The following is a 16,619-nucleotide window of genomic DNA, read 5'->3' on the forward strand; positions in this document are numbered from 1 at the left end:
TTTTACTTCGCATTTCTGCCACTTTTGGATAATCACAAAGATGAGGATGAGTGATGAAGGAAACACATATAACACCCACGCCCAGGCTGGGATTCAAAACCGGGATCTCTGGCATTATAGTGCAGTGTGCTGACCACTCCGCCACAGAGGCTGGTGTAAGGGACTTAAGAATTTTGATAACTGAATAACAGGGCTTGAAAGATCGATTTGGTTTATTTTACTTTGCTTTTCTGCCACTTTTTACTAATGGCGAAGAGGATGAGCAACCATGAAATTGAAGAAGGGACACCAATGCCCACGCCCAGATTGGAATTAATCAAAATTTTACATTATTTAGTCATTGGAAGGCCATGTCTGGGTTGTCGTAGAATGCTGTCCTAAACATTCTGTCATGGAGGTTGGCAGGGTGCTTGAAAGAAATGTCCATAGCCAATGTACATCACAATATGAGGTGTAAAGGCACCCATGGTGTACAAGTTTGAAAGTATAATCTTGAATTTTAATTGTCATGTCCCCAGTACTAGAGAAAACAGCCCAAGTTGTGCTGGAGTCTGAAATTGTGCCGACTGAGACAATCAAATCAAATACAAAAGTTCAAAGGGGAGGGTGTGTGTGAAAATGAGCTTCAATTTTGAAAAAAAAAATCATATTTAACTCCATTCCTTGATTGGTTTTTAGTTTATGGGTGACTTCAGTACATAGGTTATTTGTGCCTACCACAAGATATGGGGATAATCCCCTTAACTAAAGAAAAACTGCACACAGGACAAGAAAATAAAACTAATACTGACACAGACTATTAACAACAACTAAAACCATAATGTCTCCGAATATAAAATTATATGCCCTAGTTTACAAGGAGTGCTCACCACACATACGGACAAACACAGGACAACATGAGGATTATACTGGCTGTAAGTTCATGCACCAGTGTCTCATTGGCCTGCACAAACGCAGTTACTGGGGTATATGAGGTGGAAGTGCAGTTGACTTAACAAAAAAATCCTGGAGCAATAGCATCTGAAACATTGCACTTTTAAGAAAAGCCACGTCATTTAGCATCATCATTATCGTGCTTGATCGCCATTTCCTAATGCTGCAAATATTTTCACATTATTTGATTGCAGATGCCCACCAGTTACTACAACTTTAATTTAATAACTCTTTGCATAAGCGATCCTTTCTTTCCTTATCAAAATCTTCGCCACAATGTAGGATCACCTTTTTTCCTTATTTTAACAAAGTTTGTTCATTCCAAGTAAATGAGAGTACTTTTGAGTGCAAGATAGTGACTGTTGATTGATTCTGATGATTTACATGTCAGAAATATTAAAACCTGACATAGCTCTAAAGCGTACACACATTCATCCCTTCTGAACAAACAGTAACAAAGTATATGCACTTGCCCCACTTGCTTCAAAATATTTATTTAATTTCCTGAAAGAAGCAGCAGTTCCATCTTTCTTGTATGCTTTTCAACTCTTCCAAATTTGCAATCTACAGGCACTGTTGGCTGTGGTTAACTGATTGGTTGAAATTAAAATTGTGAGTGTATAAACACTTAGGTTATTTGCACCAGTTGCATCATATAGGGTCAAGCCCCTTACCATAACTAAAATCAAGCTGTTCAGAGGTCGACTTTCAATTTCTCACCACTAAAGTTTTACATTTAAGCCACATCCTGGGAATGGATGTTCATTTTGAGTGTCCTTGCATCAATTTCATCTAATCATCACTCATCTTCATTGTTATGATTACCCAAAAGTGTTACTAAATAATAAAAATACAAATAGCCAGTCTTGACATAAACACTGTCACAATTCTGGAAGGTAGCTCCTCAGCTGGTGATCCAAGTCAACAACTCCCCCCTGCGAAAATTAACATGTGAGTCATCACTAGATGAGCTACAGAAGAGCTATGTTTGTGTCTTCCATGATGGGATGGAGTGATTACGAAAACCATGTGCCTGTTACAGCACTCCATAAGGTAGGGAAGTCAGCCAGCAAAATTTTCAAGACTCAACAAAACTTTGAATCTCAAAGAGGTTCCTGCATCTTACTATACAGCGTTTCTCTGGCACCTGATCAGTGGATGACAGGCCCAGGCAGGGACGGCCATGCACAATAAGGACTATGCAACTGGTGAAATCAGTGGCTGCCTGCATGTGCAGAAAGCCTGTATGGAAGCAATCTGTAATGGCCCATGTACTGAATATTTCCAAAATGCCCATGTCTCATGTGTTATGAAGTGACCTAAGACAGAAAGCACACAAATGATGAGCAGGTTACTTTCTCACAGCTGAGTTAAAGAATCAGGGGCAATAAAAGTAAAGTGCCTATTGAAGCATTACACAGAAAAAGGGAAACCGAAGAATTCTGTTCACCAATGAAAAATGTTTAATGTTGAGGAGGCTTTCAACTTGCAAAATTACAGGGTGTATGCCACGAGTTCAAGAGACACAAGTGCGAAGGCTCCAAAGGTACAGAGGGGCCCACAATTCTGATTCAATCATGGTGTGTGTATGTGGTGAGTTATGATGTCACCTCTGAGCTCCATTTCTGCGAGAAAGAGGTAAAACATATACCTGAAGGTACAAGGAGACAGTCCTGGAGCTTTCAGTACGGAGAAAGGCATAATACAGGATAACACACAACCCCACAGAGAATTATAAAGCTGTGGGTCCTGACACCAGAGCCTGGATGACCTTCACAAATGCAGTTTATCAGGGTGTGCTAAATGGGAGAGATTGATATTTGGGAATCTTTCGAGAACAAAACCCCTTGGAAGAGATAGCTCAAGTTATCTGTACTCTGTCCCAGGAGTCTTTGGGGCAAGTCCTCTGTGCAAGTAATGACTCGACGGGGCCAGGCCAATGAACACGTGAAAGGAAAATGGATTGGATGGAGAAGGACATATTAGCATCACGTGTTCCACCCTGCTCGCCCACCTTCGCCATTGTTGTCAATTGTCATTCCATTCCTGGACAGACTCGCGCAAACATAATTGAAAACAATTGATTAGCACTCCAGCTCACGGCTCACACTGTTCGACAAGGACGTTAATGTGGCAATATAGTAATGGTTGCTTCTTTTATGAAGTGCATTTTCATTGTGCAGTTAGTAACTAGTGTGGCCAACTGTATTAATGAAGCACTATTTCTATCAGGGAAGGACAAAGACAAAATTACTGTTCTCGTGTTGTGCTGCGACGATCGCGGCAGAGATATGTGTGTCTGCCTATACAAGCCATTTGCAGCAGCATGTACTGCTTTGCTCCATCCACTCTACCGTAATTGTTCGGCCTTGCTCCACAGATTAATTGGGTGGATTGTAGTGAGAGAAAGGTGCTCCATCATCTGTGGTATGGAAATACAATTTAAATGGGCCCTAACTAATTATTAGTTAGTTTTAACATGAACTATTCACTGACTTCAGGATGATCAAGACACAACATACAAGTAATGTTCTTCATAACAAATATCTTTACAAAAATGAACCCTATGCAAATGGTATTGAGTCACCACTTGAAGTATTATTATCTTCCTTCAGTGAAAAAAAAAGAAGAATAGCAAAATCACATAAGAATGAAACATTCTGTTACTTTTTACATGAACATAGTTTTTTTCACTTTAAAATGACTCTCCTTGCTCTGCTAAGTACTTCTCTTCTATTTAAGCACATTACCTCAAAGTTTTAAAAATTGAAACCAGAGCGCAACTGATAAATTAAATATCATAACTGCAACACTGCACAATTTAATAAGAATAGTTTAAAAATTCTTCAATTCGTTCTACCAGCATAGCAGTCACCAAATGAATGAATATGAAGGAAAATCATCTTTTGACTGACACTCTGGCTCTAGCTGGTAGAACATTGTTAATTAACAGCCACAAAGGCAAATTCGTCTCCTGTCTTGGAGTTGTGTTGATATAAACTCTCGCAAAGAACAGACTATTGCCAGGGTTCCACTAGACTGTATGGCACCAATGGCAAAAAACTATCTTTAAACAAAAGTAACATGCAGAGATGAAATGCATTCTCGGTTTCCTCACTAATAAATCAAGTGTATACCCTAAGAACTCCTAAATTCCATGCCACAACAGCCCCCAATGGAAGGCTGGCTAGTTGTTTTTCCCCTGTGATATTGTCAGCACTGCTGTAATCTGGCATTTCCTAATAACTCCTGGTTTGAGCCCTGTGGTAAAGGGTGGCCATTCTAGAATCATGATAAAATTCAAGTATAATAGTGAACATTCCAAAACTTCAAGGGTACAAGCAGATGATTTCTCTATTTCAACTTTACGCATTACTGCTTCTCTCTCACACATACACCAATATAACTAACTAACTAACTCTCTAGCCTTCTTAAACCCGAAGGTTCATGGCTGCAGCAACACAGGCCTTCCATCTTTCCCTATCTTGAGCAAGATCTATATACTCTTTTCCATCCCTACCGATTTCCCTTAGGTCCATCTCAACGTTGTCCCTCCATCTTCGTCTTGGCCTTCCTAAAGGTCTCTTACCATCAGGTTTCCCAACAACAATCCTGTAAACTCCTCTTTCCTCTCCCATTCGTGCCACATGGCCTGCCCACCTAAGTCTTCTTGATTTAATTATTCTAATAATATCTGGACATGAATACAAATTATCATATATATTAACATTATAAATAAAGGGCCCATGTGATTCCAATATACTCAAAAATTCTAATTTAATTCAATTAAATGGTATATATATTTAAAATATTTGATTTAAGGTGTGGAATTAACATTTGCAATTTAACACACTCAGGCTCGAAATGAATCTACAAATACAAGTCACAAATCTTACGGAATATGCTAATCTACGAAAAATTGTTAATTGTATAAGAATTTCAAACTCAAATTTTCCTAATCAACTTCAAGGCAGCTTACAATAAACTTCCATGTCAGATAGATTATTCTTCAAAGAATACTAACAAAGTAAACAGATTGAGAGAATTCTGTTTTATTCTCCATGCACTTTCTTTTCCTTCCTCGATAAAAATAAATGCTAAAATGTGGAAAACCTACCTCAGGGCATTTATAAAAATCCATAAATTCGCTGGGAGTTGGATAAAAAGGTGCAACTTTTCACGTCTACAGAGAAAAAAAATTCACACAGAATCCCCAGTGAGTAGCCACCCTGGGTAAGTGCTCTATTGCTTTTGGCAAAAGTGGTCCTGGGTTCAATCCCAGTGGGTGCTAAAAAAATCTGATATTGACCCTCAATTGAGAAGCTTCTAGAAAGCATCTCGAAAGGCAGAAAACAACAGTGATGGAACTTGAGCTGACCACATAAGCCACTTTCCAGTCTCCTCCCCTTTTTTAGATTGCAACTTAGGGAAATTGAAAGAAAATATCAATAAAGCAGGACTCCTGCACCCACATCACAGGAATATCACTCACTTATGTGCTTGTAAGAACCATAACAGCTGCACCCACATCACTAATATATCACCCACTTATATGCTTGTAAGAAACGTAAACTGCAAGAGAAATAATTCTACTCCAAGCTCTATAATTTCATTTTCTAATTTCTCAAGAAGCATTTTGGCTACCAAGCATGGAGAGCCAAAAAAAATCTGTAGAAAATACATTTTCCCAACATATTTTTAACATTTTAGTTCACATCAACCTTGTTTCCTACCAAATTAATTTTAAAATAAAATATATTTGTCTTACCTGCTGGAAATCTCATTGAAATTGCCTCCATCCAACAGACGAACTTTCGCAAACAACACAGCATTCACAAATGGCACAGCGGTCAATTCCTCCAACTGAAATTCCACTTGAAACTTGTATTTCTTTTTCTTCATCATGAATGTCATCTTGACTGATTGCTTAGGTCCTATACACGCCTTGGCACAATACAACCGAACCACATTAGATGATTACTACATGGCAACACTATTAACAAACAAACGCAATGTTCAAGCAATGCCTTGGAAGACCTGTCAATATCACGCAAGTCCTCATATCTTAATGCACTTGTCTTCTATTCTACAGTCATCGCCAAGCATGCCTCCCTCTATCTGTAAGGAGATAAGATAATCTGTCAGTTTGATTGTTTTATAACCTATTACTTAATTCACATATTGAACCACAAATTGTTACCTTGACAAAGCACAAGGTTAAAACTACACTGCTAGTATCTTGATTTACATTGCTGTCAATCTTGGTAACATCTGGTGCGACAGAGGTGGCACCAGACTTTCTGAGATGTAGGAATGCCACCGGATGACTATCAAAGATTTGGGTGGGCTACATCTTCAGTTGAAAATGTAATTTTATATTAACATTGTTAATATGTGATGCAAACAAAGATTGGATGTTTAAATACTGGATTAAACTAGGGTGACCATATGTTCCATTTTCACCCGAAAGTCCCTTTTCAGAGGCATGTCCTGGACATTTCATCGATAGATATTATTTGGTCTAGGAATTAATTCGTGCACCTGGACAAGAGATGGCGTAACGAGCGTATCGTCCCACAGTTCCGTGTATCCACACATGCGTTGAAAACTCCTGTCAGCGCGCATCGTTCGTAGTATAGGGCAGTTGATTGACACGTCAACAACAGCATTTTGTAGTCAACTGAACATGGCACAGTTCATGCCAGATAAAGTGTTTTTGCAGGGTGTTCTGCTTCATTACTTTAACATGCAGAAAAGTGCTACCGAAAGTCATCGCATTTTGGTGGAAGTGTATGGTGACCATGCGCTAGCTGAGCGAATGTGTCAGAAGTGGTTTGCACGGTTTAGAAGTGGTGATTTCAGCCTGGAAGACCAAGAGCGACCTGGACAGCAAAAAAAATTTGAAGACGAAGAATTGAGAGCATTGCTCGATCAGGATTCGTGTCAAACGAAGGAAGAACTTGCAGAAGCATTAGGCGTTGATCAAACAACAGTTTCCAAACACCTCAAAGCCATGGGAATGATTCAAAAGATGTCACATTGGGTTCCACATGAATTGAAAGACAGACGTTGAAAGACAAAAAACCATTTGCGAATTGCTGCTTCAAAGACAGAAAAGAAAGGGGTTTTTGCATCGCATTGTTACTGGCGATGAGAAGTGGATCCATTACGAGAACCCGAAACAAAAAAAGGCCTGGCTGAAGCCAGGTGAACCAGGTCCATCACAACCGAAACGAGATATTCACTGTGTAAAGGTTATGCTGTGCATATGGTAGGATATGAAAGGTGTGGTGTACTATGAGCTGCTGCAACCGGGTGAAACTATTAATGGAGAACGATATCGATGACAATTAATGCGTTTGAAGCAAGCTCTGGCCAGGAAACTACCAGAATGGGAGAACAGACATGATAAACTTATTTTTCAACATGATAACGCTCGCCCACATGTCGCAAAACTGGTCAAAACCTATTTAGAAAATGTCAGATGGGAAGTTTTACCCCACCCGCCGTAATCACCAGACGTTGCTCCTTCGGACTACTACTTGTTCGATTGCATGAATAACAATTTGATTGGACAGCGGTTCACTTCTTCAGAAGATATCGAAAAATGGGTCTCTGACTGGATCGCTTCAAAGGATGAGGACTTCTTTTGCCACGGAAGAATCGTTAGGAAATTAGGGAGCTATGAACGAGTAGCATAGTAGCATAACCCAGTCATGGAAATTTACAACAATAACTAGGGGTTTGTCTTGCTGACCACACATCACCCTGTAACTGGTTGGATGATAACTCAACGGCTGTTGCACCACAGGTTATTGTTTATTTAAACATCATAGGGAATCAATAAGAATATATAGGTTCAAAGTGGTATCTGCCGTCTCAGAGCCCTTTTCATTACACCACTATTAACACTTCATCAAATCCTGCATCCTTAATGCTAAGAACTTGTAGGAATTGTTACCAATTAAAGTAATTATTGAAATGAAGGTTTTTGAAAATATATTATTATTATGTTTTATTGTTAATACAGGTAGGGTAGGTTGGGGCAGTGGGGTAATATGGGGCATTTTTAGAGAAGTTTGAATTATACAAAATCTACTTTGCAGAATGTAATGAAATTTATACAGTTTGTTGGTTCTAACAAGATGCTCACTTGTAAACTATTTTCTAGGCTAACCCATCGAACCTAAAAAAAATGTTTTTCAGGTAAAACTGGACAGTGCAGTTTCGGGGGTCAGTGTTTAAATGTGCTCACAACCATACAGACAACACCCAGAACAGTTTAGCTTACACACTTTTTTACATTTGAGGGTTAACCTTCAAGATAGTGTTTCTTTCCCTGTGATATGCCCATTACATTTTGTGCAGTGAAGAAAAGTTAAAAACTGGAGTGATTTGGGGCAGTGTCATCATGCCGCGAACATATGTGAAAAAAGTGAATAAAACGTATAATGAGACCTCTATTGAAACAGCAAAGAATGCTGTTACAAATTATGTTAAAAGTCTGAAATTATTATTTCACAGGTTAGGTTACGAGATTCTCAATAATTTCCTTTCTTTGTCATCAAAAACTCAACGAAGAAAACCCTTATTACATAAATATTTTTTATTGTCTCACTGTAAGCAAATAAATGACATTAAATAATATGAATTGATGTAGTTTGCTGTTTTTGTGCCCACAATACCCTCAAGATGGGGTAATTTTTTTGCAGGGACTGAACTACAGATGTGAAAAGTACAAAAAGTGAGAAATTTAGATTAGTTATTAAAATGCACCAGAAAAATCAAGAAGACTGCTGCAGAATAAAATATTACTTCATCTTGAAAGTTTAAGTGGTTAAGTTCGTTCATTTGCTTTTCAAAAATTATTCCGCGGTGGCTCAGTCGGTAACGCGTCTGACTACTATGCTCAAGGTCCCGGGTTCGATCCCCGGCCAGTTCAAATCCGGGAACTTTTCTAACGGTGGAAGCGGCCCCGGCGCCCACCCAGCGTCGAATAACATGGGTACCTGGGGGAAACCCTGGGGGGTAAAGGCGGTCAGGGGCGTGATGCTGATCACATCACCCCCACTCACGACCGGATCAAGAAAGTGTGGGGCGTTACCCCCACACCCCCTATACGCCTTCATGGCGTGGTGCTATGCACAGGGGAACACTTTACTTTTTTATTGACAAAAGAAAGAAAGCTCTGTACATCTCCAAACTAACAATGATAGAAGTAGTAACCCTAGAAATTCTTGGCCAGACCTTTCTCACAGAGCATAAGAGACAAGTTTAAATCTCAATGTGAAAACCAGTGGTGAAAAGTAGCACGCTACTGTAGCTAGCTACAATATTTGTAGCTGTAGCGACGCTACATTTTGAAAATTGTAGTTGTAGCGGTAGTGAAGCTACAAAATTCCTGTAGTTGTAGCAACAGCGTTAGAGGAAAACAACAATAAAGATAGTAGGCATGGAGATACAGATTATCTACATTACAAATATCTTGATATTGTAGATTATAGACATCTGCGTAATTTATTACATTAGTATCTGAATAATTCAGATATCCAGGTAACTAAATGACATGAACATATTCAGTGGCATAGCAACATATCGTGAGGACCTGGGCGAGATTAGAATGTGAGGCCCCCATTTGTTTTTGTTTTAAATTAGAAACCTCATTGTGAATCCAACAAGATCTTCATAGATACGTCAGCAAACTATTACATTTAAATAATAATTGGCTAATAGTAAATTACTGACAAAAATGATATCTAATAATTTTATTCACCTTAAAAATGTATTTCTCTGTTTTCCGGGAGCTGAAATCTGAAGCTGTAAGAAGTAAGGAGAAACTACTAATATTATACTTGAGTTGAAAACAACGAAAGCATTTAAATCCCTCATGCCTTGCTCCGTGGTAGTTGGAGGTGTATTGTTAACATATTAAAATCGGGAGTGCAAGGTGAAGAGAAAGAAGAAAAAGCAAGACAAATTGCTTTTTATTCAATAAGAGAATAAATGGGTAAAAATGTCCAACAGGCCTATCTTGAATTTTTGCATAAATGTTTCACATGAGAAAAACAATAAATTTTACATTTTTCCGGTCCCTTGGGCTTAGGGCCCACCCACCTGTAGGTTACGCCCCTGATTTGAGGCATTTAATTAGAATTTAAAAACATAAGGTTCGAATATTATTGCCCACGAAAATTAGCCTTTTCCCTCCCATTTTTATTTCATTTTTGTATCAACCTCATGGAACGTGAGGCATCTTCAGGTGTGAGGCCCTGGGCGATCGCCCAACCCTTGCTATGCCACTGAATATATTCCAGCTAACAGCTACATATTTTTGAGTTGCATCGCTATTTTGGGGAGCAACATGCCTCGTTTGCTGCACCACTGGGAAAAAAAAATTGCCTTCTTTGCGTCACTCCCGGAACAAATCCTGTGCATATCCACAGTGTAAGAGACATCAAAATGTCATTAATAACTGTGTAAAACACAACTTGCAGTGCAAAAACTAGCAATGGATTTTTCACTGCACTGACAAAGGAATAGTGCCAGCAATAAATGGCTCAGTACGTTAAGAGAATTGATCATTGTCTGTATATAGGATCTCACCAGCAAGAAATTAAAGTTTAAAGAACGATAAAGTTTCTGGAATTTCTATTATTTTCACGATAATATTTGTTCACAAATTTTAAAATTATAATACTTTTACACCACTCGGGTTTACAAGACAGTTTCCTCAATATATATTTTATCATATTGTATTATCATATTTCCTGCAGAAATGACAATTTTCTTACAAAAGGACCCCAGGTACTTTTCATTCAAAATGCTGCCTTCATATCAGTCTATTAAAAAATTAAAAAAATATTCTCAAGAAAAATATTTTGATGTGAGCATAAACACGTAATCCTACCAAACTTTATTTGCGTATAGTTATAATCATTCATTTAGGTAACACCCTATTATCAATATTCATATATCAAATTTGAATTGAAATCCATGTGGTTGATTTTAGTTTTTTTATGCAGATGTAGCGCAAAAAGTAGCAAAGTAGCGTTCTGATCACTGGTGAAAACCATAACTCAAAATCAAATCCATATCAAAGAAAAAAGGTGTTTTATTTCTCAGGGCACGACGATTACCACAGTTGATGTTGATATATGGTCTGCAATTAAACATCACAATGATATTTTCAAAATGGATTGGGGAAAGTATTTTCCTTAATTTTGTTTCTTTGCTCTCTGTGTTGCTTGCAACTACTTCTCCACCACAACATGACTACAAATTCCCAGTAATAAAGAAATGATTTTCATTCAGCCACACCACATGGCCTTGCAGCACAGATCATGAAATAACATAAAAAATAAGTTTTGGAAATCATTATTGATGAATTTTCTTATCTAGACTAATACCTTTATATTAAATGGAGGCAGGTAATTCCATACAAAAAGGGACAAAATAAAGAATTTTTGAAAATACATCTAGTGAAATGTTATCTGAATGGGTAAATAGTATACTTTCTATAGTTGTTTGGCAACAGTGTAAAATTATCCAGCATTCCCTACTTTCCAGATGGCAGCTATGATAAGTTTCCTGTAAAGTGACTGTTGGTTTCCAAGATAATTTCTTTATCACGTAATGTTTCTTTCATTTGAATACATAATGATATTTAGTATTTATGCTTTACCAAGTTAATTGATAGCTAATTTGCTTCAAAATTTAGTGATGTGCTAAATATAATATTTGTTGGAAGTTATCTAATTTAGCAGGTTTTTGTAGGTAGACTAGCTTGTAACGCAAGTGACCAAAAAAGATAGTTTTTGTCCTGATAATAGCAATGAAAATATTTAGCCAAAAATTTATTATCTCTTAGTAGACTGTAAGTGAGTGCTGAAAACAAATTAGCAGCTTACTGCAAGCAACGAATATCTAGTAATGGTAAGCTGAACTTGTGTAACATAAGTGTCCAGTGTTTTTGCAACTTAAGTGACTTGTTTTACAAATTAATTGCTGTTTAAAATGATATAATGAGCCATCTACATTAATTTAATTAAAAATAAAAAGTAAGGTCACACTTTTACTTTACTAGATTATCATGAAATTGTTTTGATAGAAGGCTCCGTTTATAATCATGAATGGGCCTCTGGAGTTGAATAAAGTAATGCTGTTGCCTCGGCTTCAGTTTTAGTGCCAGTGTCTTTCAACCACCGGCTGTAAAAAGGGCGTTGCACTAAGGGGCTGATGGCTAATTTAAATGTAATTTTATATTTGACAGCAAGTCTATACATAATTGAACTATGATTATGCCATAGTTGATATATTAATATTTATTAAGGGTGCATATTAATTTCCATATAAACTTTAAAGATCAGAAATGTATTTATGAGTGAATTTTTTTGTTCAGGGCATCAACTTGTCATAAATAAATTTACTGGACTGTGGTCTCAAAAAGGTTGAGAACCACTGCAACAAGCAGGCAAAATACACCACTAGTTGCTCCGTGACTAGGTTTAGTGGCCATTTAACCAAATTATACATGATGCCATACAAAAACTTGCTAAATTAGATAACTTCCAATAAATATTATATTTAGCACCACTAAATTTTGAAGCAAATTAGCTATCAATTAACTTGGTAAAGTCTAAATACTAAATATCATTATGTATTCAAATTAAAAAAACATTAGGCTTACCTGATAAAGAAACCATCAACTATCAACATTTATTAATATTGCTTCTAAATCAACTGGGTTCTAAAATATAAAATTTCTTTATAAACAAAAATTCAATCCTTAAGAAAATGTTGCTCAACTTTAATTTGTTTTATCATTTTCATAGCTATCCAGTAAAGCATATGTAAACAATTTTGATAACTAAGTACACTGGGTATACGGTATTGGCATAAGGTAACAGTTCGTTATATTGGAGACACATTTCTTCATTTTTACAGAAGAAACTACTTACGGAAATGAGTTTCTCTAAGCTTTCCAACGTTCGTGGAGGTAGTTTCTTTCATCGTGGCATCTATTTGACCAGCAAATTTCAAGAGAAATATCCCACCGACACACAATTGACATGCTTCCCATACGTGAACTGCATGCTCCGTACGTTCGATGACGTAACCCACTGTCAGTGTTTCAAACTTTTTTTTTTACTATGCTTGCCTAACCCAACCAAACCTAACCCTATGGAAATGGTTTGTGGAGCTATCCGTGAATGGATCGTGGGGCTATCTGCGAATGGTTCGTGGGGCTATCCATCAGCTATCCGGACTATCGTCAGCTACCCATGCATAATGTATAATTTCCACCGATGACGAACATGATAGTAGGTATTTTCGGTGAAGAAGGTTGAAACACTGCATACCCACAACGTGAGTCAAGATGTGCCCGCCATATTGTGTGTTCCGGAAGCAAAGAAAGGAATAAAAAAAAAATCACTATGTGAAAAATTGTGTTTGTTTTCGTGTAAAAAGCATAATGGCACCTTGAACTATGTTCCGCAATACACAATTGGTAAGTACGAACCATGCGAAACACAAAATATTCGATTTCAGTGTGTCTCCGATATAACGAACTGTTACCTGGCATAATTACTACTAAGTACTGCTGACCAGAAAAAGCTCTACTCACATTGTAGGGCAAGATACTATTCAACTTAATCACATTTCCTTCAAAAATATCATTTTCCATGTTGTAAAAAATGTCTATAAACAGTGATCCAGACAAGAAAGTTACCACAGAAAGCAATGGTGTCAAACACTGACATTAATATTAAAATATTTAATTTTTATCTCGTGTATGATATCACATTTTATGTGATAACCTATATAGTATATACGTACGTTGTAAAAGTGGCAGGTTAATGATCCCACTGTATGATTCAATGCGCATGTCTTTCATAAGAATACCCTTGCACTACGAGCCCAAAATTGCATGTCAATCTTCCTATATTTTGTGCTCATTTTGAATTACTAGTTTTAAATTAAATATTTGTAAATAACCATTTAGATTCATGAATTGGCATAGTGAATCCACCAAAATACAAATCTATTAATTTGTACAGTAATGTGAATTAGCGTTTATCCTTCAGTGCTCGCATAATATTTTGCGAGAAAGTTCTAGCCACATAATGCAATCAAATACTTGTACAGTTACTAATGTTATAGACCAAAGTTATATTTAGAACATAATTTTCGTATTCACTTACCCGGTCCTGTACACGAACATCTTTCCAGTAACTGTATTTTCAGGAATGACAGTAACAGACACATCACGACGACACTGTCACTTCGTTTTCCCAAGATTACGAAAATAACCAACGATAATGTTACGGGACTACATTAAACACACTGACCTTAGCAAATGAACTCTGTTAATACTTATAAAATTCTCCGTATTGATGGAATAAAAGCACACTTCAACAATGAAGCACTTTCACTGACCTAACTCTCACACTAACTTCGACATATCAAAAACAGAAACCCGTCAGCAACTGCACTTCTCCTCAACAGAATTCTGCGCAATCTTACTGAGCATCAACCATTTTATAACGACACATTTCATTGGTATTGCCAAGAGAGCATCTACCAATGAAAGTGTTCCTTAACCAACATCGTGATATTTGTCGCGCCCATGTATAAATCCTGTGCTAAATCCGATAACATCACAATAGGGTACGAATTTGTTTGTTCCGACGAGAGTCCGAAATATGTCCTAATGACCACCAGACCAGTGCGGGACCATGTAATCCCAAATGGAGGACTTATCATTGCTTTCTTTTTTTGTATCTTTATTCATTATCCGAGCCGACGTTCCCTTTTACAGGAATTTGAATGAAATGGGGAGTCAGTCGGTAACGCGTCTGACTACCATGCTAAAGGTCCCGGGTTCGATCCCCGGCCGGTTCAAATCCGGGAACTTTTCTAACGTTGGAACGTTTCTAACGCCCCCGGCGCCCACCCAGCGACGAATGACATGCGTACCTGGGGGAAACCTTGCGGGGTAAAGGCGGTCACATCAGCCCCACTCACGACCGGATCAAGAAAGTGTGGGGCGTTACACCTACACTCCCTATACGCCTTCATGGCATGGTGCTAAGCACAGGGGAACACTTTACCTTTTGGGGAGTTAACAGGAATTTTCAGGGGGACCGGAAAAGTGCCGGGAACCCCCTCCCCCAATTCATCGTTCCTTGTTTTTGTTGTGTTTCTGTTTTCCAACTCAGAACACTCAATTCAATCTTTGTCACTGGCGGGGGGGCGGTCGGCTCGGATACCCACTAAAGGTGCGCAATGTATTTTTAATGCGCGAATCACACGGAACTGGATTTCCAGTAGGAATGCCATAGTTGGCGCTGGACTGGCTACCCATTTGCTAGTTTTCGCCTCACACGATACTTGTTACCGTACTTGTCGATAGACTTTTGATCCCATAAGACATTGCGCAGAGCAGACACTGTAAAGATGGACGAGCAATTTGAAAAATGTTCTAGGAGAATTACTGCTTTGTGCTTTTATTAAAAATTTTAAAAAAAATAAAAGTATGGACTAGATATTGGCTCGAAAAATATATATAGCCTACATGAAATTCGCAGGATTCATTCACAAATAAAAAAAAATCCAATATTTAATAGTAATACACTCGTAAATACATGGATTTTCATTTTCGACTAATCATATTTGTCACGTACACATCTCATCGCTTTGCATAAATACCTAAACATAATTATTAATGAACTGAACACGAATGCACTGCACGTCATCTCCTTACATCTCTTTATCGAGAAACTAACAAAAACACTAAAATAGCAAAGAAACATCTCCTTTGCAAACTCAAATATTATCTTCACATGGACAAACTTTGCTCTGATTGTCTGCCTACAGAATCTAGTCGAGGAAAGCCAGTAGCAATTAGAACATGTCCTATTCCTCAAAGCCAGTAAAGCAGCCAGCCAGGCAGTCATCTTTCCGGTCAGGTAGCCAGTTCATCGCCAACTAACTGGTTATCCAGTTCCGTGTGATTGGGCCTTAAGTTTCAACCAGTGGTGTGCCCGGGATTTTCCAAAGATGGCGTTACGTATACGCATAAAGTGAGCTTGAAACATCAATTCAAATTCAAACCTCCGATCCATGTTTTTACCTGACGAAGATTGCTGTAATAATCATTCAAAATTACGGGAAATGAATTGTTAAGGTCAGATCCAGACTTCGAGAAATGATTTCCCTATTTTCGGGATCCCAAACCGTCGGGAAATTCCAAAGAATCGTATTTTAAAAGTGGATAATTCTTGGTATTCTCTTTTCTCTAACCGTCTGAAACAGGGCCGCCGTTGGGAAACGGAAGGCCCTGTTGGAAACCATACCCCCAGGAAACTTTCCGCCACCTGATTGAAAGTATGCCTGCGAGAGTGAAGGCTGGCATCAAGGCTAAGGGTGGGCCAACACCGTATTGACCATAGGCGTGCGCACGAGGGACAGTTGTCCCCTCTAATACTTCAACTGAGGATTTTTTTTTTTCGGAATAATCTAATACATATACAGCTTCATATCCTCACTAGGCATGGCATTTTCGAAAGAATTTTACAAGAAGCTGCACAGAAACTTATTTTAGTCAGGCAATTTACACTTTAACCTGGGCAAAATTGCTTCAGAAGGTTTTTAAATATTTAGCTCAAAAATCATTGCTGAATAAC

The 16,619-nt window shown here is 37.9% G+C and overlaps 1 protein-coding gene across 4 annotated transcripts in view; it reads right to left on the reverse strand.

The window, feature by feature from the left end:
- LOC145991006 (early estrogen-induced gene 1 protein) overlaps nucleotides 1-14,426 on the reverse strand; it is a 135,493-nt gene extending 121,067 nt beyond the window's left edge. For all 4 annotated transcript variants that reach the window (XM_083126664.1, XM_083126663.1, XM_083126662.1 and 1 more), the window contains exons 1-2: nucleotides 14,136-14,426; nucleotides 5,702-6,051 (exon numbers count right to left, since the gene is read on the reverse strand). In XM_083126664.1, the coding sequence (XP_082982790.1) occupies nucleotides 5,702-5,847 (146 nt within the window). In that variant the 5' untranslated portion in view covers nucleotides 5,848-6,051; nucleotides 14,136-14,426. The remainder of the gene's footprint in view (nucleotides 1-5,701; nucleotides 6,052-14,135) is intronic.
- Nucleotides 14,427-16,619: the final 2,193 nt, after the last annotated feature.

This window comes from Lepisma saccharinum, chromosome 8 (genome assembly GCF_977018435.1).
Source record: "Lepisma saccharinum chromosome 8, izLepSacc3.1, whole genome shotgun sequence".
Classification (NCBI taxonomy): domain Eukaryota; kingdom Metazoa; phylum Arthropoda; class Insecta; order Zygentoma; family Lepismatidae; genus Lepisma; species Lepisma saccharinum.